The following is a 24,035-nucleotide window of genomic DNA, read 5'->3' on the forward strand; positions in this document are numbered from 1 at the left end:
TTGTTGGTGTATGCAATCTTCAGGAACTGGTGTTTGTTCCCCCTCTTCTTATTCTTCACTCCCCCTCTCTCTATTGATTTTGTTGGTTTGCCTTTATGTACCACTTTACTGGTTTGCCTACCCCTATCACTTTGTAGAAAAAAGTATTGATTTCTTCTTCATTCCTGCTCTCATTTAAAATTTTTGCCTCGGCGAGCTTCAGTTTCAGCTTCTCTGTCTTCTTTTGAAAGATCTCGTCTTAACGACCACACTTTCCCATCCTCATCACTTTGTAATTTTCTGGCATTCCTGAGTACTACTTCCATCTGTTTGGCACCGTTTAGGGTGATCCTCAAAGGCCAATCTTTCCCTGTTACGTTTTTGCCTATTCTCCTGTAGTCGTAGACATTCTCTATGGTAGTAAGACCTAAAAGGCCAACAATTTTATCTACTACTTTCGCTTCTTCTACAGCTCTTTCTGACCTAGATGTTATCTCCTTTTCTTTGCAACCAAAAATTATCAGGGATTTGCTCCGATCAACTGTGTTTTGCACCAACTTCGGGTTAGATGCCAATTCCTTTCTCACTTCTAGCCTAATGTTTGTTTTATCTTGGTTGCTGCAGTGTTTGACTTCCTTTACTGCTTCTTCAATTTTTTCCTTCTCCTTGGCCACTTGTGCATAGGTGAGTTGCATATCTTTCTTGCACTGTTCTATTCCCTGTGTAACTTCCTCCATCTGTGCTGACAAAAGTTGTTTCTCCTGTTGAATTTCCTTACCTAACCTATTGTAGTCATTTATATTTAAATTTACTTTAACTTCTTCCAAAGCTATTTTTAAGAGTTTATTTTTTTCTTCCATGGCTTTACAATTTTTTCCAATTGATTTTTATCCTTGCACAAGTCTGTCACTATATCCTCAAGACATAAAACTTTGCTATTCAAATGGTCATTACTTTCTTTCAATTTATTAATTATTTCTACATGGTAGTTCACTATAGTATCTAATTTTACCAACTTGTTGTATAGACTGGTTATATCAATGCTTTCTTCACTGAATCCAGCAAAATCAAGCTCTGTTTTGTATTTCCTCTTGCTGGCGGCCATCTTGAATGTTCTTCTCTGCACTGGAAACACTAGGGCAACGTTTTCTCATTTGATTTTTCACTTCCCTTAGCACATTCCTGTTATCTCACCTATTTTTCAAAAGCACTATACCTTTATGTTCTCTGGGACACCACTCACTATCATCAACCTGTACTACAATACTTGGGATTGTTGAAATATGCTGGAGATCCTCTGATGCAAGTGTTGACCCTAGGGGTGTCACCTTTTTCTTTCACACACACACACCTTTAAGGAGGGGGGTGAGAGGTAGGTAGGGGAAGGTTTGTGTAATTACCTAAGTGTAGTTACAGGATGAGAGCTACGCTCGTGGTGTCCCGTCTTCCCAGCACTCTTTGTCATATAACGCTTTGAAACTACTGACGGTCTTGGCCTCCACCACCTTCTCACTTAACTTGTTCCAACCGTCTACCACTCTATTTGCGAAGGTGAATTTTCTTATATTTCTTCGGCATCTGTGTTTAGCTAGTTTAAATATATGACCTCTTGTTCTTGAAGTTCCAGGTCTCAGGAAATCTTCCCTGTCAATTTTATCAATTCCTGTTACTATTTTGTACGTGGTGATCATATCACCTCTTTTTCTTCTGTCTTCTAGTTTTGGCATATTTAATGCTTCTAACCTCTCCGCGTAGCTCTTGCCCTTCAGTTCTGGAACCCACTAAGTAGCATGTCTTTGCACCTTTTCCAGTTTGTTGATGTGCTTCTTAAGATATGGGCACCACACAACAGCTGCATATTCTAGCTTTGGCCTAACAAAAGTCATGAACAATTTCTTTAGTATATCGCCATCCATGTATTTAAAAGCAATTCTGAAGTTAGAAAGCATAGCATAGGCTCCTTGCACAATATTCTTTATGTGGTCTTCAGGTGATAGTTTTCTATCTAGAACCACCCCTAGATCTCTTTCTTTATCTGAATTCTTTAAAGATTTCTCACATAATATATAGGTTGTGTGGGGTCTATGTTCTCCTATTCCACATTCCATAACATGACATTTATTAACATTAAATTCCATTTGCCAAGTGGTGCTCCATATACTTATTTTGTCTAGGTCTTCTTGAAGGGCACGACAATCATCTAAATTTCTTATCCTTCCTATATTATCTTAGCATCATCAGCAAACATGTTCATGTAATTCTGTATTCCCACTGGCAGATCGTTTATCTACACAATGAACATTACCAATGCAAGAACTGAACCCTGTGGTACTCCACTCGTAACATTCCTCCAATCTGATACCTTGCCTCTGATTACGGCTCTCAGTTAGGAAATTTTTCATCCATGTTAGAAGCTTACCTGTCACCCCTCCAATATTTTCCAGTTTCCAGAACAACCTCTTATGTGGAACTCTGTCGAAAGCCTTTTTTAGGTTCAGTTTAGATGAGTGCGTATGTGCATGCACATACACACATGTACACACTGGAAGATGTGTCTAGAGATGAAGTGGAAAATATGCTAAAGGAGCTCAGTAAGAACAAAGCAGTTGGCCCAGATCGAGTTTCACCATGGGTTCCGAGAGAATGTGCATCCGAGCGCAGCATTCCACTTCACCAGATCTTTCAGGCATCCCTGTGTACAGGAATCGTAGCAGACGTGTGGAAACAGGCTAACATAGTTCCAGTCTACAAAAGTGGCAGCGTGGAAGACCCCCTCAATTATAGACCTGTATCATTGACAAGTGTAATAGTGAAAGTATTGGAAAACTAATCAAAACTCAATTGATAGAACACCTGGAGAGAAATGATATAATATCAGACAGACAGTATGGTTTTTGATCTGGAAGATCCTGTGTATCGAATTTACACAGTTTCTATGATCGAGCCACAGAGATATTACAGGAAAGATGGTTGGGTTGACTGCATCTATCTGGACCTAAGAAAGGCTTTTGACAGAGTTCGACATAAGAGGTTGTTCTGGAAACTGGAAGATATTGGAGGAGTGACAGGTAAGCTTCTAACATGGATGAAAAATTTTCTGACTGATAGAAAAATGAGGGCAGTAATCAGAGGCAATGTATCGGACTGGAGAAATGTTACAAGTGGAGTACCACAGGGTTCAGTTCTTGCACAGTGATGTTTATTATCTACATAAATGATCTACCAGTTAGTATACAGATTTATATGAACATGTTTGCTGATGATGCTAAGATAATAGGAAGGATAAGAAACTTAGATGATTGTCATGCCCTTCAAGATGACCTGGACAAAATAAGTATATGGAGCACCACTTGGCGAATGGAATTTAATGTTAATAAATGTCATGTTATGGGATGGGGAATAGGAGAACATAGACCCCACACAACCTACATATTATGTGAGAAATCTTTAAAGAATTCAGATAAAGAAAGAGATCAAGGGGTGGTTCTAGATAGAAAACTATCAGCCGAGGACCACATAAAGAACGTTGTGCGAGGAGCCTATGCCACGCTTTCTAACTTCAGAATTGCTTTTACATACATGGATTGTGATATACAAAAGAAGTTGTTCACAAATTTTGTTAGGCCAAAGCTAGAATATGCAGCGGTTGTGTGGTGCCCATATCTTAACACTATCGGTCACTTTGGACCGGACTCTCGTCCATTATTTTTCTCCTGAGTCCTAACTTTGGACTGGACTTGCGTCCACTATAAAAATATTTGTATAAAATTCATTTTTTATCCAATCGACCTCGGGATAGTATCAAAATAAGCACCTTTAGAATGTGCACAATTTGATACCAAAATGAAAGATGTAACATGAAACTTGATGTCCGAACACTTATATGATTATAATAGGCTTTTGATCAAAATTTTAAAATATTTGATAAAATTATATTTATTGTGCTATTATGTTGGGACTAGTTTTAAAATGCGCGCCTTTATGTCGCAAACAATTTGATACCAAAATGAAAGATGTAACACAAAAATTTATATTAGAACACTGGAAATATATAAATAATTTTGTGGTGATGTGCTTCCAGAATGAATGTATTTGTTAAAATTCCAGTTAGTGCTCTATTATTATGGGACTAGTTTTAAAATACACGCCTTTTTATTGTGAACAATTTGATACCAAAATGAAAGACGTAACACGAAAATTGATGTAATCAAACTGAACGAGTATACACATTAGGTTGCAGTATACAAATTGGTGCTCATTCACGGGTAACTTTAGGCTTTTCTGCGGGGAGGCACTCCAGGCTTTTGTACATTATATTCATACACATCTGTAGGGAATTTAATTGTGAACACAATGATACCAAAATGAGCGACGTAGCACGAGAATTAAGTTGAGAAAAATGGAACGAATATACACATTTTACTGAATTTGTGCGCTCACGGGTAACTTTTGCCGACTTTAGGCTTTGCTGTTGGGAGTCACGTCATGCTTTTGAACATTATATTTATACACACCTGTAGGGAATTTAATTGCGAACACAATGATACCAAAACGAACGATGTAGCACCAGAATTAAGGTAAGAAGAACTGGAGAAGAACGTCAATAGAATTGGATAAGCACCTCCAAAGGATACCTGATCAACCAAGCTGTGAATCATACGTCAGGCTGCAAGCAGCCGCGTCTAACAGCCTGGTTGATCAGTCCAGCAACCAGGAGGCCTGGTCGACGACCGGGCCGCAGGGACGCTGAGCCCTGGAAGCACCTCATGGTAAGGTAAGGAGAAAACTGAAACGAGTATACACATTTAGGCGTCGCCACATGCTCGCCCGCACCATTGAGGCCATGACGTCAAAGTCTGCGGCGCACTCGTGGGGTGCGCGATAGTGTTAAGAAGCACATCAACAAACTGGAAAAGGTGCAAAGACATGCTACTAAGTGGCTCCCAGAACTGAAGGGCAAGAGCTACGAGGAGAGGTTAGAGGCATTAAATATGCCAAAACTGGAAGACAGAAGAAAGAGAGGTGATATGATCACTACGTACAAAATAGTAACAGGAATTGATAAAATCGATACGTAAGATTTCCTGAGACCTGGAACTTCAAGAACAAGAGGTCATAGATTTAAATTAGCTAAACAAAGATGTCGAAAAAATATAAGAAAATTCACTTTTGCAAACAAGAGTGGTAGACAGTTGGAACAAGTTAGGTGAGGTGGTGGTGGAGGCCAAGACCATCAATAGTTTCAAAGCATTATATGACAGAGTGCTGGGAAGACGGGACACCACGAGCATAGCTCTCATCCTGTAACTAAACTTAGGTAATTACACACACAGGGGGCCTGGTAGCCTGGTGGATAGCACGCAGGACTCGTAATTCTGTGGCACGGGTTCGATTCCCGCACCAGGCAGAAACAAATGGGAAAAGTTTCTTTCACACTGAATGCCCCTGTTACATAGCAGTAAATAGGTACCTTGGAGTTAGTCAGCTGTCACGGGCTGCTTCCTGGGGTGTGTGTGTGTGTAGTGTGAAGAAAATATGTATATATGTGTACACACACACACATATATACACATGATAAGAAAATAAAATTAAATAAAGGAAAGAAAAATACAAGCCACCGACCAGTGGGCAGAGAGCACCACGCCGGCCAGGCAAAGAAGGCACACAGCACATAACTGCATCAAAAGGCCCACCTCGACAACAAAACCCAAAGCCCTGGCATGACCACAAAATGTGCCAAGGTCTAAAAAGATCAGCCTGCAAGCCAGGAAGACCCCGAAAGCCCAGAAAGCAGAACCGAGTCACATACGAGGAAACAAAGTCCCCCCTCCCTGAACCCACAAAGGGGGGCCCAAGAGGAAGACACCTCCGAAACGAAACCAAAGAACCCAAAGAACCCGGAATCGAACCCGGGGGAGCCAAACTACCACATTTGCCGGAGGAAATACACCACAGAAAGGCAAAGCACAGTTCCAGACAAAAACCTCACGGAAACGACCAAAACAGACCGAAAACCAAGGGACAAGGTGTGGGAGCAAGCATAAATAGACAGGGACACAGAACCCAAACCCTAGGGCCCAGACCCAAAACATACAGAAAATGGAAAAACCAGTGTAAAAACTAACACCCAAGTCTTCCCAGAAGAACAGAAGAAGGGCAGAAAACACCAGAAAAGCAAGGAAACGGCAACTGGAGAATAAAACCCCAGAGGTGGTGAAAAACTCCCCCAAAACACTCGCTCGCACACCCAAGCGCATGTAAACAAACCACGTGGCCATGTTGGGAAACCGGCAGAAGAAAATGGCCCCCAAACCAAGGAGCCGTGACTGACACAATAGATACAAAAACACGCCAGCAAATGTGGGAAGCAAGCAGACTAGATGGACGAAACACTCCGCCCAGAAGCAGAAAACCCCGGCAGGGGCAAACAGCCCCAGAACTGCTAGCAGGCATCCCCCACAGCCCTGGGAACCTGCAACAGAGGCCCGAGGGCAGAGCCATCCTACACGCCCTCTGCCCTTAAAGAAAAGGAAGAGTCCATAGGAAAGGCAACAAGAAAGCCGCTGGTAAGACCCAAAGGCCTTGGCAGGAGGAACAGCCTCGAAAACCTCCGTCCCCAACCCAAACGGGGCAGCCCCGAAAGTGCCCGAGTCTTCGCCCCAACTAAACCCGCCCCGACCCCGAAACCCACAGATAGTCCAGAGACAAGAGGGGGGGGGGGAAGGGTGAACAGCACCTAACCATAATGGGGCGGCCCAGAGGCATCTGAGTGGGAAACCAACCTAGCGCATTGCAGCAATCTAAACCAAGCTTGCAACGCGGATGCCGCCTGTACTCGGAGCAGTAACAATATCAGGAAAGTACTGGAGAACAAGCCGAGAACACAACTCGAAAACTCCGGGTCAAGGTGTCTGACCCAACATGCAGCATGACAGGAGGTAAAAGTGGCAACTGTAACCCGGAGACAAGGGCACAGCAACCAACGAACACGCATAAGACGAGTTGGAACCCGGAAGACACGTACAATGAGCCCAAGCCCTGACAAGGTTCTCCATGGCCCATAGGATAACAACTACGGGAAGCCTGGGCAAGGTGTTGCTAACCGGTTAAAACCCAAAACTAACAAGGGGGTAGAGGACAACACTGAAAACCTCTGCGACGTGTACAATCATGGGGGCCTAGTAGAGGGGCCACCAAACACTACCAGTGGAACTATAGCCACACTAGGCAAACCCCCACCAGGCTTCTTGAGGTTATCTTGAGGTTATCTTGAGATGATTTCGGGGCTTTTTAGTGTCCCCGTGGCTCGGTCCTCGACCAGGCCTCCACCCCCAGGAAGCAGCCCGTGACAGCTGACTAACACCCAGGTACCTATTTTACTGCTAGGTAACAGGGGCATAGGGTGAAAGAAACTCTGCCCATTGTTTCTCGCCGGCGCCTGGGATCGAACCCAGGACCACAGGATCACAAGTCCAGCGTGCTGTCCGCTTGGCCGACCGGCTCCCTAATGAAAATAAAAACAAGAAGAAAACCCCCACAAACGTACACCATCCCCAGAGGCAACAGGAACCGGTCGCCACTTAGGTGGCAGGTCGCGCAACACCTTGACGCCCTAACCAGCACAATACCAGTCCCTACCCAGGGCCAAACAAGGGCCCCAAGCCCCAACTGGCCCCAAGGGTGAGGCAAATGCTGAGCAGCCAGAACCTCTACGGGAATAGTTCCCGAACACCCCAGGAAGATAACCCTGTTATGCAGGTGCATTACTCACAGGGCACTTACGGAAGGAAGTCGCTAAGTGCATGCAGCCCCGGTACTGATGAGGAACACCTGGCCACTACACAACACAACACATGGCAGTGAATGCCACGAAAGGCAAAATTACCATCTAGGAAACTGAGGCCAGAGAAGCCTCTGTCCCGGTTGACATTAGCTTACAAACTGATACTAGGCAGCCGGCGCGGTGAGGTCCAGGCCCCCCCCTCCCCCTCTCGGAGCAGAGGGCTGTGTGGACGATCGGCGCCGCAGTAAAGTGTGATGATTGTAGGAGTTTCTACCTCTCTGTTCGGTTTTCTGTTTTAGTTTTTTACCATGTGGGGTTTATTTTGTTATGCCTACCTTTCTGGGTGCCTAACCCTGGTCGATGGCAGATAAGGAAAACTCCAACCACAAGGGGGTTTCCCAAGGCCATTGCTCCCTGAAACCTCTCTGAAGGGGCCTGGTTCTGGCGCTGGTCCCTGGTAGGTCTGAACTTCTCTGCTAATGTCCCGGTCTAATATAACATACATTAGCCCGATAAGCTCCAGGGAGCCGCAGGGGCTCCCCACAGAAAACCAACGAATATCACAATTATATGAGGAGCGATGCAGAGGGATACTGGTCATGGGCGACCCCAATACAACAGTCGTCAGTGGCAGTCGAGAATGTGTTGGATGCAGCACGACCTCACCATGTGGTATTGACGTTACTCAAACGAGTGTTCTCAATACAAGATGAATTGTCGCCAATTGGGCCGGTCGTTACCCAAAATGTTCGCCATTTGAGGCACCACTGTATATAGAACACCACTTGGCAAATGGAATTTAACCCTTAACCCTTCAATAGCACAATACATACATATATGATTTGATATAAAATAATTTTACACAAGTTTTTAAAACTTGCACAAACACTTTCCATTTTTTTTGCATAATCAACTAGGCAAATGCTCTAACTTTGTATAAATGTTCACAGCGTAACTTGAAAAACAAGATCAAAATTAGTTTTAAAATTGAATACTTCAGATTTTCAATTCAGAATAAAAATATGAACTATCACCAATTGTTCCTTTAATGTTGTTATTCTCAGAATAGCAAATGATCTTCATTTCCATCATATTAGAATATAGGTTTTCAGTATAGTTTACTGTAAACAAATCAAATTTGTTTACATCAAAACAACCTAAAGAGACAAAGAAAAAACAGTTTCAAATCAGAGAAAAAACCAGCGTTGAATGTAATGAAATGCTATTTTCTGGGTGAGACCCGGAGGCTCCTCGGAGCTTACTAGGCTGATATGCTAATGTCAGACTTTGGCATCAGTCATGTGTATGGAGTTCTAAAGGCCTACAGGGGACCACGAGCCAGAACCTGGCCCCCTCAGAAGAGGCATGGGGAGCAATGACCTATAGAAACCCCCGTATAGTTGGAAGCATTCTATGACTGCCATCAACAGAGTCAGATATCCAGAAAGGTAAGCGACCCAAAACAAACCCCTATTCTGGTGAAAGTATTGCTACCACTGCTAGAATCCACTCAGTAAAACATCTAAACTATTGGGACCAACTGAAGAGCCTAAACCTGTATTCTCTTGAGCACAGGCGGGAGAGATACATAATAATTTACACATGGAAAATAATAGAGGGGCTGGTCCCAAACCTGCACACAGAAATAACAGCACATGAGACCAGAAGGCATGGCAGAATGTGCAGAATACCCCCGTTGAAGAGCAGAGGTGCAACAGGTACTCTGAGAGAGAACTCTATCAACATCAGAGGCCCGAGACTGTTCAACACGCTTCCACTACACATAAGGGGCATAACTGGCCGACCCCTCACAGTGTTCAAGAGAGAACTTGACAAACATCTCCAAAGGATACCTGATCAACCAGGCTGTGACTCATGCATCAGGCTGCGAGCAGCCGTGTCCAACAGCCTGGTTGGTCCAACAGCCAGTCCAGCAACGAGGAGGCCTGGTCGACGATCGGGCCGCGGGGTCGCTGAGCCCCGGAATCACCTCAAGGTAACCACAAGGCAAGGTAACCTCAAGGCAAGGTAACCACAAGCCAAACAAGTGGATAGAACTCCACTAAAATTAACTAGCAAACGATCATGACGTCACACGTCGCGGCACTGCTGTCTGCGCAGCTCCTCCCTCCCTGTGAGAGGGGAAAGGGGAAGCCCCAGACCCCTCACGCAGCTATCTACCCTTCAGTTCTTAGGCTGGATGTCAACACGCGAAAAAAACACCAGAAGGAGGGAGGGATGCCAGGAGCCTCTAGGTCTCACCCAGAAAATGGCATTTCATTACATTCAAAGCTGGTTTTTTGGAGGGAGTCCTTCGGGTCCCAGGAGCTAACTACCCAAAGAGGAATGTGTAGATGTGTAGGGACTTACACAGGAGGCGGTCGTTGCTCACTCCTCAACTCGAAGTCGAGACAACTAGTTGCAACCGACGACCTAAAGCGACACAGGCCTCACGAGGCCCAGGGACGTTCACGAGGGACCAATGAGCAGTCAAGACACTGTTCAACCCCCAAAAACCCCACACCCGAATGTCAGCCCAGGACATGTTGCTAAAGATGGCAACAAAAGCAGCGAACTTACAAACGTCGTGGGCGTTTGTAAGGATAGACCGTAGGATGGCTAGCCTTAAGAAGTCTGTGGACCACCTGGGAGACCCGCTCCAGCGAACAGGGAAGAAGGGAAACTGGATCAACCCAATGCGCGTCCCCGGACACAGAAGCCTTGGCGCACAAATAACGGTGAAGCGCCGCAACCTGACACAAAACATGATGCACCCATGCCTGACCAACCATCAACAACCCAGAGACCCCTCCGGAAAGCAGAAGTCTCATTCTTCACCAGAAAAGAAGGATATGGCTGCAAATGAACAAAACTATCACAAAAACCAAAAGAGCAAAACCCCTGCACCGGAGGAGAGCATGAAACTCCCCAACCCGACCTCCAAAGGCCAATGCCAATAGAAAAAGAGCCTTGGAGAAACAATCCTGAAACAGGGGCCACCACAAACTGAGAAGAAAGAAAAGAGAGCACTTTGTCCAAAGACCATGAGGGCTCAGGCAGCGCATGAGCAGGCCGGAGGTGAAACAATGCAAGACCACAGCTTGCGAAACGGCGGAGAAGTAACATCAATACCGAAAGCAAGCTGTAGCGGCTTCGCCAGCGCTGCATGATATGAGGCGACAGTATTGGGCATAAGTGACGGTCCTGAAACAACCGAGAGAGAAAGGACAACACCCAAACAGAAAGCGCAACACAACGACGAAGATCCAAGAAGAACCGGAAGGACCGCCAGGAGACTTTATACTGTTTGCCGAGACGAAGCCTACAGGTGGGAGTCAAAATGACCACATGCGGAGATTCGAGGAGAAGATCAAACCAGCCACGTGACGCATCAGGCCGATTTGTTGGAAGAGGCGGAACTGCGGGGTTAACCTTCGGGTTCGGACACCAGGCAAGCTGCGGCTGAAACCACGGCTGGGTCGGCCACCACAAAGCCAAGAGGACTACTCTCCCCTGGTAAGTCAGGACCTGGAGCAACAGCTGAATCTGGGGAAAAGAGGTACAGGTACCACCCACCTCGACCAGTACTGCCGAAAAGCATCAACCCCGACGGTGTCGCAATCGGGGAAGGGCGCCACATACAGGAAAAGGTGCCGCGACCACGCCGACGCGAAGAGGTCCATCTTGGGCACCCGAACGTCTGGCAGAGCCATAGGAAGGAGTCGGCGTCGACTGTCCATTCCGTGGCGAGGGGAACGAAACAAGACAGGGCGTCGGCCAAGACGTTGGACACTCCCCGCACGTGAACAGCCAGGAGAGCCAAACCCCCAGAACTCGGCAGACGAGTCACCCGAAGTGACCAGCGCCAAAGAAACAAGGACCACATCAAACCCCTCGGTTCAGCCAATGAACCACCAGGGAGCAGTCCAAATGGGGCCGGATCGTCGATCCGCTGGCGACCTGAACCCTCTGAAGCGCAAACCACACCGCCGCGAACTCCCGAACCGTGCTGTGGGCTCGACGGAAGGATGGACCCCACAGTCCCTGGCCGGCCTGGTGGACACTGGTCACAAAGCCCCAGCCAAGAGACGACGCGTCCATGAACACGTCAAGCGAGAGCTCGGTCAGGCGCCAAGGCACTGGACCCCGCATAACCCGAAGAGGAAGCCGGCGATGCAGCAGCCAATACAAGGCACCCGGGGGTCAAACCCAGCGATCGCGAGAGAGTCGGTAGGGACGTCCCCGAAAGAACCAGAACAGCCGATGAAGCCAAACCCAACCCAGCGGATAGACAATCATCGCGAAGTTCAGGTTCCTGCCCAAACCCTCGAACAATCGTTGGGTGACCCGGGAGCCCCCCAGAAACAGGCGCAAGTGAGACTGCAGCCACAGGAGAGACTCTGGAGGAAGAGAGAAGGAAGCGGTCCGAGAGTCCCACACAAGACCCAGCCACGACTGAACCTGAGAAGGAAACAGATGGGACTTCCTCCAGTTCACCAAGAATCCGAACCCGGCGAGCTGGGAAAGAACCCAATCCCTGGCTAGCAGACAAATGGACTGGCTGGGAGCCCAAACCAGCTAGGCGTCGAGGTAGGCCAATACCCGAACACCCAACAGACGCAGAAGGGACACGACAACCAACATAAGGTGCCAGATTCAACCCGAACGAGACAACGAAAGCGGTAACCTTGACATCACACCACAAAACCGAGCCAGTCCCTGAACCCCGGATGAATCAGGACGTGACAATAAGCATCCTGGAAATTCAGGGACACCAACAGGAGCCGAACTTAAGACAGTGTAGTCATCCGAAAGGAAGGGCAATGAATCCAAGGGTTCAGACGGGACAAGTCCAGAATGAAACTCAGGTCCGCACAGTCCCGTTTCGGCACTGGAAACACACGGGACACCCACCTGAGGGACGACATCGTTTTGACGATGCCCAAGAGAACCCACTCCAAGATGACTCGACGGAGCACAGAAGAGGCTTGCCCTGTCAGCCCCGAACCCCCTGAAGGGGAAGAGGCCACCCAACGCCACCGCAGGCCGAAGGAAAGGACTCGAAACACCCACGAATCGTGGGACCAGGCGTGAGCGAACAGCGCAAGCTTCCCCCCATCGCCCCATCAATGGGGCTAACCGCAAAAGGGCCGGCGCCCCCTTACACGACCCAGAACCCCGCACAGGGTGAACACCGCACCGACCAGATGAAGGCGGGTCCGAACCCAAACCTGCCACCTGCGGCCTACCACGACGAGAGGAACCCGAGCCCTGGCATGATCCCTCTGGGAAGACCCCCCCCCCCCCCCTGGACCTACAGAGAACCAACAAGTCAGACATAGGCCGACAAGTAGCCTGAACATACTACGCCATGTCAGAATCCTCAAAAAGTAGAGGACAAAAAGGCGAAAACATCCTAAGAGTCAGGGCCCAGACCGATTCCAAGGAGGAGGCAAGCACCGCCTGCACCCAAGCGAGCCGGGAAGCATAGAACAGGGAAACCGCATCCTGTAAGATTGGCGCAAACAGCTTCAGCAAGGCAGACGACGAGCGGGCCGCCGAGCCCAAGGCACCAGACCCAGGAATGGTCCCGAGCATCCCCACATCCTCTGTAAGCCAGTCCGAAGACAGCTCCATGAAGAAAAAGAAACAAAAGGCCGAAGCCAAAAGGCCCCGAGCGCGCATGTTTTCAGCAACTTGCACAGCCAAGGAAGAGGGAACCTGCACATGGTGCTGCACCACGCCCACATTCCAGGAAAGGGTAGGGGCAAACAAAGGGAAAATCTGAACCACTGTCGAAGCCTCGCGCCACTTAAGCGTGCGGGTGCGACAGAACGAATGCCATGCATCCAAAGCAAAGACAGGACAGTCCGCATGCCAGGATGACTCTGGAACCTTGTAACAGACCTAGAAAGAGAACGAAGTCCCAAACCGGAAGGAAAACGGATCCATCATTGAGGCATAATTCAGGTCACACAGGAGGTAAGCCACAAAAAGGAAAAAAGAAAAGGTGACACCCCTAGGGTCAACACTTGCAGCAGAGGAGCTCCAGCATATTTCAACAATCCTAAGTATTGTAGTACAGGTTGATGGTAGTGAGTGGTGTCCCAGAGAACATAAAGGTATAGTGCTCTTGAAAAATAGGTGAGATAACAGGAAAGTGCTAAGGGAAGTGAAAAATCGGATGAGAAAAAGTTGCCCTAGTGTTTACAGTGCAGAGAAGAACATTCAAGATGGCCACTGGCAAGGGGAAAACAAAACAGAGCTTGATTTTGAGGGATTCAATGAAGAAAGCATTGATATTAGTAGTCTACATAACAAGTTGGTAAATTTAGATACTATAGTGAACTCTCATGTAGAAATAATTAGTAAATTGAAAGAAAGTAATGACCATTTGAATAGCAAAGTTTATGTCTTGAGGGTTTAGTGAAAGACTTGCGCAAGGATAAGAATCAATTGGAAACAAATTGCAAAGCCATGGAAGAAGAAAATAAACTCTTAAAAAATAGCTTTGGAAGAAGTTAAAGTAAATTTAAACATAAATGACTACAATAGGTTAGGCAAGGAAATTCAACAGGAGAAACAGCTTTTGTCAGCACAGATGGAGGAAGTTACACAGGGAATAGAACAGTGCAAGAAAGATATGCAACTCACTTATGCACAAGTGGCCAAGGAGAAGGAAAAAATAGAAGAAGCAGTAAAGGAAGTCAACACTGCAGCAACCAAGATAAAACAAACATTAGGCTGGAAGTGAGGAAAGAATTGGCATCTAACCCGAAGTTGGTGCAAAAACACAGTTGATCGGAGTAAGTCCCTGATCATTTTTGGCTGCAAAGAAAAGGCGATAACATCTAGGTCAGAAAGAGCTGTAGAAGAAGCTAAAGTAGTAGATAAAATTGTTGGCCTCGTGGAAGGTCTTACAAACAGAGAGAATGTGTGCGACTACAGGAGAATAGGCAGGTACGTAAAAGGGAAAGATCGACCTTTGAGGATCACCCTAAACGGTGCCAAACAGATGGAAGAAGTACTAAGGAATGCTAGAAAATTGCAAAGGGATGAGGATGGGAAAGGGTGGTCGTTAAGACGAGATCTTTCAAAAGAAGACAGAGAGAAGCTGAAACTGAACCTCGCCGAGGCAAAACATTTAAATGAGAGCAGGAATGAAGAAGAAATAAATTCTTTTTTCTACAAAGTGATAGGGGTAGGCAAACCAGTAAAGTGGTACATAAAGGCAAACCAACAAAATCAATAGAGAGAGGGGGAGTGAAGAATAAGGAGAGGGGGAACAAGTTCCTGAAGATTGCATACACCAACATAGATGGAGTGAGATCGAAGATACTGGAGTTAAGTGATGTAATACAGCTGCAGACACCAGACATTGTTGCACTCACGGAGACAAAACTTGAAGATGTAATTTTAAATGAGGTCATATTCCCAAGGGGGCTACTCAATTTGGAGACGGGACAGAAAAATTAGGAAAGGCGGTGGCGTTGCTGTGCTGGTAAAAGAACACCTAAAGGTGAAGGAAATAATGACTGCCAATCCACAAGAAGTTGACATAATAGCACTAGAGATCTGCTATGAGGATGATAAACTAATGATGATAAATGCATATAGTCCACCGCCAAGCAGCACATGGTCAAAGGAGGAGCTAGATAGTAAACGTGAAGGTCTTATAACAATAATGAGAGATTATAGCGGGAGCGGATAACGATAGATCACGACTGTTGATAGTCGGTGACTTCAACTTGAAATCCATAGACTGGGAAGCATATGAAGCTAAAACAGAAGATTTTTGGACCTGTAAATTTGTAGACCTCATCCTGGAAACATTCTTGTATCAACATGTTAAACAAGCTACGAGGATGAGGAAAGGGGACGTTCCCTCCATGCTAGATTTGATATTTACCAGGAAGGAGGAAGAGATATTTGACATTCAGTACCTTCCTCCCTTGGGTAAAAGTGACCATGTCTTTTTGGGAATAAAGTATGCAATGCGTTATAAGCTGGAAGAAAATAAGGAGGTTGAAGCAGTTGGAAAACCAGACTTCAGGAGAGGACATTATTAGAATTTTTTTTAGTGAGTATAATTGGACAGACTTGATGCTAGGCAAGGAAGTGAATGAGATGTATGGCAAGTTTTGTGAAATATATGATAAAGGCACAAAAAAATTTATACCAAAACAGAGATGCAGAACTAGGAAACAGGATTGGTTCAATAGAAATTGCGAGAGGGCTAGAGACCGAAAGACACAAAAATGGAATCAATACAGGAAGAGGCCGAACCCCCAAACATACCAGCGATACAAAGATGCGAGAAACAACTACACGGCAGTGAGGAGAGAGGCAGAAAGAAATTTTGAAAAAGGGATTGCGGACAAATGTAAAACAGAACCAGGTCTATTCTATAAATTCATAAACAACAAATTGCAGGTAAAGGATAATATTCAGAGGTTGAAAATGGGAAATAGATTCACGGAAGATGAAAAGGAAATGTGTGAAACACTAAACGAAAAGTTCCAAAGTGTGTTTGTACAAAATGAAATCTTTAGGGAACCAGATACAATAAGAATTCCAGAGAACAACATAGAACACATAGAGGTGTCTAGAGACGAAGTGGAAAAATGCTCAAGGAGCTCGGTAAGAACAAAGCAGCTGGCCCAGATGGCGTTTCACCATGGGTTCTGAGAGAATGTGCATCTGAGCTCAGCATTCCACTTCACCTGATCTTTCAGGCATCCCTGTGTACAGGAATCGTAGCAGACGGGTGGAAACAGGCTAACATAATTCCAATCTACAAAAGTGGCAGCAGGGAAGACCCCCTCAATTATAGACCTGTATCATTGACAAGTGTAATAGTGAAAGTATTGGAAAAACTAATCAAAACTAAATGGGTAGAACACCTAGAGAGAAATGATATAATATCAGACAGACAGTATGGTTTTCGATCTGGAAGATCCTGTGTATCGAATTTACTCAGTTTCTATGATTGAGCCACAGAGATATTACAGGAAAGAGATGGTTGGGTTGACTGCATCTATCTGGACCTAAAAAAGGCTTTCGACAGAGTTCCACATAAGAGGTTGTTCTGGAAACTGGAAAATATTGGAGGGGTGACAGGTAAGCTTCTATCATGGATGAAAAATTTTCTGACTGATAGAAAAATGAGGGCAGTAATCAGAGGCAATGTATCGGAATGGAGAAATGTCACAAGTGGAGTACCACAGGGTTCAGTTCTTGCACCAGTGATGTTTATTGTGTACATAAATGATCTACCAGTTGGTATACAGAATTATATGAACATGTTTGCTGATGATGCTAAGATAATAGGAAGGATAAGGAATTTAGATGACTGTCATGCCCTTCAAGAAGACCTGGACAAAATAAGTATATGGAGCACCACTTGGCAAATGGAATTTAATGTTAATAAATGTCATGTTATGGAATGTGGAATAGGAGAACATAGACCCCACACAACCTATATATTATGTGAGAATCTTTAAAGAATTCTGATAAAGAAAGAGATCTAGGAGTGGTTCCAGATAGAAAACTATCACCTGAGGACCACATAAAGAATATTGTGCAAGGAGCCTATGCTATGCTTTCTAACTTCAGAATTGCATTTAAATACATGGATGGCGATATTCTAAAGAAATTGTTCATGACTTTTGTTAGGCCAAAGCTAGAATATGCAGCTGTTGTGTGGTGCCCATATCTTAAGAAGCACATCAACAAACTGGAAAAGGTGCAAAGACATGCTACTAAGTGGCTCCCAGAACTGAAGGGCAAGAGCTACGAGGAGAGGTTAGAAGCATTAAATATGCCAAAACTAGAAGACAGAAGAAAAAGAGGTGATATGATCACTACATACAAAATAGTAACAGGAATTGATAAAATCGACAGGGAAGACTTCCTGAGACCTGGAATTTCAAGAACAAGAGGTCATAGATTTAAACTAGCTAAACACAGATGCCGAAGAAATATAAGAAAATTCACCTTCGCAAATAGAGTGGTAGACGGTTGGAACAAGTTAAGTGAGAAGGTGGTGGAGGCCAAGACCGTCAGTAGTTTCAAAGCGTTATATGACAAAGAGTGCTGGGAAGACGGGACACCACGAGCATAGCTCTCATCCTGTAACTACACTTAGGTAATTACACTTAGGTAATTACAAGGGCTGCCAGCACCGCAGAAAGTTGGATGCGAGAAGCTGAAAACCCCCAGAAAGATGAAACAGACGCACCCGGGGGACACGGAACCAAACCCGGGGAGGGGCAGACACCAAATACAATTCGTACGCAGAGAGGGCAAAGAGAACCCCACTCCTTGTAACAACAAGTCCCGCTCAGAGGGTAGAAAAACCCAGGCAGGGTCCAGCGGGGCCCAAGGTCCCCAAGTCAGCCTTTTCCCCCGCCCTGGGATCCACCTCCGCAGGATCCGGGGCCGAGTCATTTCCCAAAGCACCGGACTCAAAAGACAAAGCCGGCACAGCCACGGAAGGGGGACCACTGGTCAGACCCGGTGGCTTCAGCTGGGAGACAAGACTTGAAATGCCTCCGTTGCCATACGGGAAGGGACATCCCCCGAGACTGCCCGAGTCTCAAGACCATCTAAACCCTGCTCCGGCTCCGAAACCCTCAGACGCTTCAGGTCGGAAGCAGGGGAAAGGGGGACCAGAACGAACCACACGAGGGGAAGGACGAGGACCAGCCAACAGAACCAGGGTCGAAGCGACCCCCAAGTCTGAGTCCCTATAAGCAAAATGGGGCAGCTCCAGGGCATCTGGGTGAGCAACCTAGGGAGCCGGTTGGCCGAGCGGACAGCACGCTGGACTTGTGATCCTGTGGTCCTGGGTTCGATCCCAGGTGCCGGCGAGAAACAATGGGCAGAGTTTCTTTCACCCTTCCCCCTCCTGAGGAGGTGGGAGCTGCGCAGACAGTGGCGCAGCGACGTATGACATCATCCTTGTTTGCTCGTTTCTTTTAGGGGAGTTCTACCACTTTTGGGAGCAATATTTTCACCAGAATAGGGGTTTGTTTTGGGATGCTAACCTTTTTGGGTGCTTGACCCTGTCAATGGCAGACATAGAATGCTTCCAACCACACAGGGGTTTTTATAGGCTGCCCATGCCTCTCTGAGGGGGCCAGGTTCTGGCTCGTGGTCCCCGGTAGGCCCATAAGAACTCCATACACATGACTGATGCCAAAGTCTGACATCAGCATATCAGCCTAGTAAGCTCCAGGGAGCAGAAGGGGCTCCCACCAGAAAAAACTTTTTTGGACATTGTTGCAAGTAACTGCTAACAACATTGGGCAATGTATTTAAATGATATATAACAAAATACATGTAGCGCATAATAGCATACTTACTCATTATTATTTGTGTTATTCTGTATTACTCACCAATGCTATAAAGGAACCAGCTGAATGTCCACTTTGTGGACACTTCTTACTACTATTCTTCTTTGTGTCGGACAGGTGCTTGCATCACTTTATTATTGCATTGTCCATCAGTTCCAGTTAATAGGAGCTGCTTTCTTTATCAACAAATTTTTTTTTTTTTTAAATATTCGTCCAAAATCAATTTCTGAAAATATTTTGACAAAAGTTTCACGATGTTGAAGCCAATAAGTTAAGAGATTTGTTTAACATTTTTAAGTAATTTTCACATAATTTAAATATTTTTCAAATTATGCTCCCTTATGCTGAGCAGTTTAAGGGTTAATCTAAACAAAGCAGCCGAATAAATATAAGAAAATTTACTTTCGCAAACAGAGTGGTAGACAGTTGGAACAAGTTAGGTGAGAAGGTGGTGGAGGCCAAAACTGTCAGTACTTTCAAAGCGTTATATGACAGAGCACTGGGAAGACAGGACACAACGAGCGTAGCTCTCATCCTGTAACTACATTTAGGTAATTACACAGGTGAATGTGAGTTGGTGGCAGAGGCCAAAACTGTCAGTATTTTCAAAGCGTTACACGACAGAGTGCTGGGAAGACAGGACATCACAAGCGTAGCTCTCATCATGTAACTACACTTAGGTGATTACACTAATTATAGTGTGAGGAAATTCAAATTACGTTGGTTGGTTACAAGAAAAATTGAATATGTTCATTTTTGGACTTCCTGGTAAAATGTCTGTTAATCCGGATGACCGGCCTATCCGGGAGGGGGCCCTTCCCATATAGTCCGGATTAGCGAGCTTCATCAGTATTATGGGAAGGGCTTGATACTGCCTAAGGAAATGACCAGAGATTTGTGATGACGTTCAGCTCAAAGACCATCTGTATACTCCCATGCATAAATTAAAGTTTCAAGCTAATACACAAAAGTGTTCATATCACATGAAAAACTTGTGAAAACTTGTCAAAATTAAAGTAAGTAATTAGGCTAAAATCTAATATGGAGATCACCATCTTATCACTATACAACTCCCAGATCATTGACACACTTACTTGTAACTGTCGCAGATCCCAGACTTGAACTTTAGAATCGTCACCACCTGATACTATAAAAGGTTCATTGCGGTTCCAGTGGATCACATTAACATCAGAGTCATGAGCATTGGGGACTGTCACCATGCATGCCTTGCTTGGGCTTGCTCTAGCATCCCACACCCTGATACTGTTGACAGAATAAACACAGTAAGTTATGATTAAAATCAGAGTTGTACCTGTAGTTTACCTGGAGAGGGTTCCATGAGTTGTTCTACTCCCCAAGCCCAGTCGGAGGCCAGGCTTGCCTTGGATAACTTGGTCCAATAGGCTGCTGCCATGAGCAGCCCCACATATTCAATGTTTAAACCTGGTTGATCTTGCAAGCACTTGTCTAATTGATTTTTAAACAAGTCCACCTTTGTTCCGACAATATTTCTTATGCTTAGTGGGAGAGTATTGAGCAGTCATGGATCTCAGATGTTCGTATAGTGCTCTCTGTGACTATTGGGGGCCTCGTAGCCTGGTGGATAGCGCGCAGGACTCGTAATTCTGTGGCGCGGGTTCAATTCCCGCACGAGGCAGAAACAAATGGGCAAAGTTTCTTTCACCCTGAATGCCACTGTTACCTAGCAGTAAATAGGTACCTGGGAGTTAGTCAGCTGTCACGGGCTGCTTCCTGGGGGTGGAGGCCTGGTCAAAGACCGGGCCGCGGGGACACTAAAGCCCCGAAATCAACTCAAGATAACTCAAGAAGATGGCATTTCTACTCCCCATTGGCTCTTACTTAGCTGTACAAATTTGGGATCTGGCCTTTGTTATGAATCCATGTATTCCTGGATTCTTGGAGTATTTCATTTAATAAGAAATATAAATATAATATTATATGTGTATGTGTGTTGGTTCAAGTATTCATTTGAGTAGGACATGGCAACATAATTGGAGACATGGCTTGCCTTGCTGGGTGGACAGGTTAAGTACCCATTTAGTCCTGGTACATACAGTGCTTCCTCAGTCTAACGAACCCCGCTCTATCGAATTCCCAGAAGAGCCGAACAAATTGAATTTGGTATCAAATGTTCAGTGGAACATACAAATGTTCGATTAAGCGAGGAATGTTCGTCCAAGCGGTCACCGAGGCCGAGCGTCGGAGCTGGCGGTCATCAATTGTGATTCGCCAAAGTGTAAACAGTTATACAGCGTTTTATTATCCTTACCCATTGTTTCTAGGGAGAAATGGTGATAAAAATGGTGATAAAATGGTGTCAGTGGGCAAGTGCTGTTAGTAGTTAGGGTTTATTGTTAGGGGGCAGGTGGTGTAAGTTACATATTCTCATGGAAGGCAGGTTGTCAGTGGTAGAAGTTGTCAAGGGAAGCACTCACACCATCCCCCACACCACTCACACCACCTGACAGCTGGGTGGACAGCGCTTCGGATTCGAAGTCCTGAGGTTCCGGATTCGATCCCCGGTGGAAGCGGTTATCTTGAGATGATTTCGGGGCTTTTTAGTGTCCCCACGGCCTGGTCCTCGACCAGGCCTCCACCCCCAGGAAGCAGCCCGTGACAGCCGGCACCTGGGATCGAACCCAGGACCACAGGATCACAAGTCCAGCGTGCTGTCCGCTCGGCCGACCGGCTCGGCCGACCGGCGGAGACAAATGGGCAAAATGTTTCTTTCACCCTGATGCCCCTGTTACCTAGCAGCAAATAGGAACCTGGGAGTTAGACAGCTGCTACGGGCTGTTTCCTGGGGGTGGAGGCCTGGTCGAGGACCGGGCTGTGGACACTAAAGCCCTGAAATCATCTCAAGATAACCTCAAGATAGATCCCCCACAACACTCACACCATCCACAACACAACTCTCACCATCCACCTAGTGGTGTCAGTAAGTAATTATCAAAAGAAGGCACCAAACCGGGAAGGCTATGTAGCACCATCAAATGTGCGGAATAATCAGAGGGCGCTAAATATCAGCAAGGATGCCAATACGAGAACAGAAACGCATCAGGCGAAAGATATCAAAAGTATCCGATTCACCAAGAATTCTATCAAGTACAAGCAACCGCAGAGGACGGTCGGAAAATAAGACACGCTTGTCCTGGAAGTCAGGACATTCAACAAGGATATGCACGAATATAAGAGGAACAATGCAATTTGGACAATAAGGAGCAAGGCGGTGCTCCATTAAGTGACCTTGAGTTAAGCGAGTATGGCCAATACACAATCTCGCCATAGCTGTTTCCCATCGCCGGTTACGGTGGTAGGGAGACGGCCATGAGGACACACAACTCTTTAAGAGTACGCAGTTTATCAGTAACAGAAGACCAGCAAGCCTGCCAACAGGTAAGGATGGAGGAATGAATAACTGGGTAAAAGTCAGAATAAGGAATACTTTTATGAGAGATGGAACCGGAGCGGACAGCTTCCCTAGCGGCAGCACCACATGCTCATTTAAAGACACACCAACATGGCTGGGAACCCAGCAAAACTCACCCGACTAATATTTACTGTGAATAAGAAACAGCCAATGCTGTATCTCGACAACCACTGGACGAACTGGATTAAAGGACCCGAGAGCCACGAGGGCACTCCGAGAGTCAACGACAACTACAAAGGAAGATTGACAACGAGAAAGCAGGAGACGAAGAGCAGAGAGAATAGCTTAAAGTTTTGCTGTGGAGATACTAGTCTCTGGATGTAAGCGACACATATAAGTGCTGTCAGGAAAAATAACAGAGTGGCCTACACTGTCCGCAGACTTAGACCCATCGGTGAAGATGGAAAAGGAGCGGAAGTGTGAAGAAAAGTGCACAAGGAAAAGGCATTTCAGAACCATAGGAGGGGTAAAAGCTTTAGTGATGCAGGTTAAGGAAGTACAAAACTGCAGAAGGGGGACTCTCCACAGGGGGGGGGGGGGGGTGGAGGGGGCAAAGAAGGAACAACACGAGGAGAAATATTAGAAATATGAACCGAAAGAGAGTCCTGTAAGCGAGATAACCGGACAGAAAGAGGGAGGTGGTGAAGAAGAACAGGAACCACAGGAGGGGTAAAAGTTAAAGCACGACAGAGGCGAGAGGAAGGATGTTGTAAGGACCACGCAAGATAGCGAAGACAGTAGCGATCACAGCGGTCCTAAAAAGATAGGAAGCCAGTGTCAACATACAAGCTGAGGACGGGAGTCGAACGAAAGGCACCAGAACTGAGGTGCAACCCAGTATGGTGCAAAGCATCAAGACGGCAAAGAGTAGAAGGAGAAGCACACGAGTAAGCAGGGCAACCATAATCGAGTTTAGACAGGACGAGAGAGGAATGTAAAGCGAGGAGTGCGCGCTTATCTGCTCCCCAAGAAATATGGGACAACACCTGAAGGAGGGTAAGGGCCTTAGAGCATTCAACTCGGAGGTAAGAGATATTGGGCGACCAAAACAAACGAGTGTCAAAAATCAACCCCAAAAGCTTAGCGGAATCCTTGTACACAATGGGGGTGACCATAAAGTGACAAAGAAGGACGAAGAACGACACGCTCCCGAGTAAAAGTCATAGCACAAGTCTTAGACGTAGAGAACCTGAAGCCATGATCGGTGGCCCAAGACGACACGGCATCAATCGCAAGTTGAAGCCAGCGTTGAAGGAGAGGCGAATCATCACCCTGACAGCAAAGGGTAAGATCGTCGACATAGAGTGTGGAGAAGATGCCAGAAGGAAGAGAGGAAGGAAGACCATTGAGGGCAACCAGAAAGAGTAGTGCTCAGAACACTACCCTGGGGCACACCTTCGTATTGCTGAAAAGAGGCAGAGAGAGCGGGACCAAGCCTCACCCGAAAGGAAAGACGAGAGAGGAA

At 46.0% G+C, this 24,035-nt stretch overlaps 1 protein-coding gene across 1 annotated transcript in view; it reads right to left on the reverse strand.

Annotated features, from left to right (window-relative positions):
* Positions 1–24,035, reverse strand: part of l(2)09851 (WD repeat-containing protein 1 l(2)09851) — a 201,618-nt gene that overhangs the window by 69,827 nt on the left and 107,756 nt on the right. Inside the window, exon 6 of the mRNA XM_069323846.1 lies at positions 20,214–20,382. Within this exon, the coding sequence (XP_069179947.1) occupies positions 20,214–20,382 (169 nt within the window). The remainder of the gene's footprint in view (positions 1–20,213; positions 20,383–24,035) is intronic.

The sequence above is a fragment of the Procambarus clarkii genome, chromosome 13 (assembly GCF_040958095.1).
Source record: "Procambarus clarkii isolate CNS0578487 chromosome 13, FALCON_Pclarkii_2.0, whole genome shotgun sequence".
Lineage (NCBI taxonomy): Eukaryota > Metazoa > Arthropoda > Malacostraca > Decapoda > Cambaridae > Procambarus > Procambarus clarkii.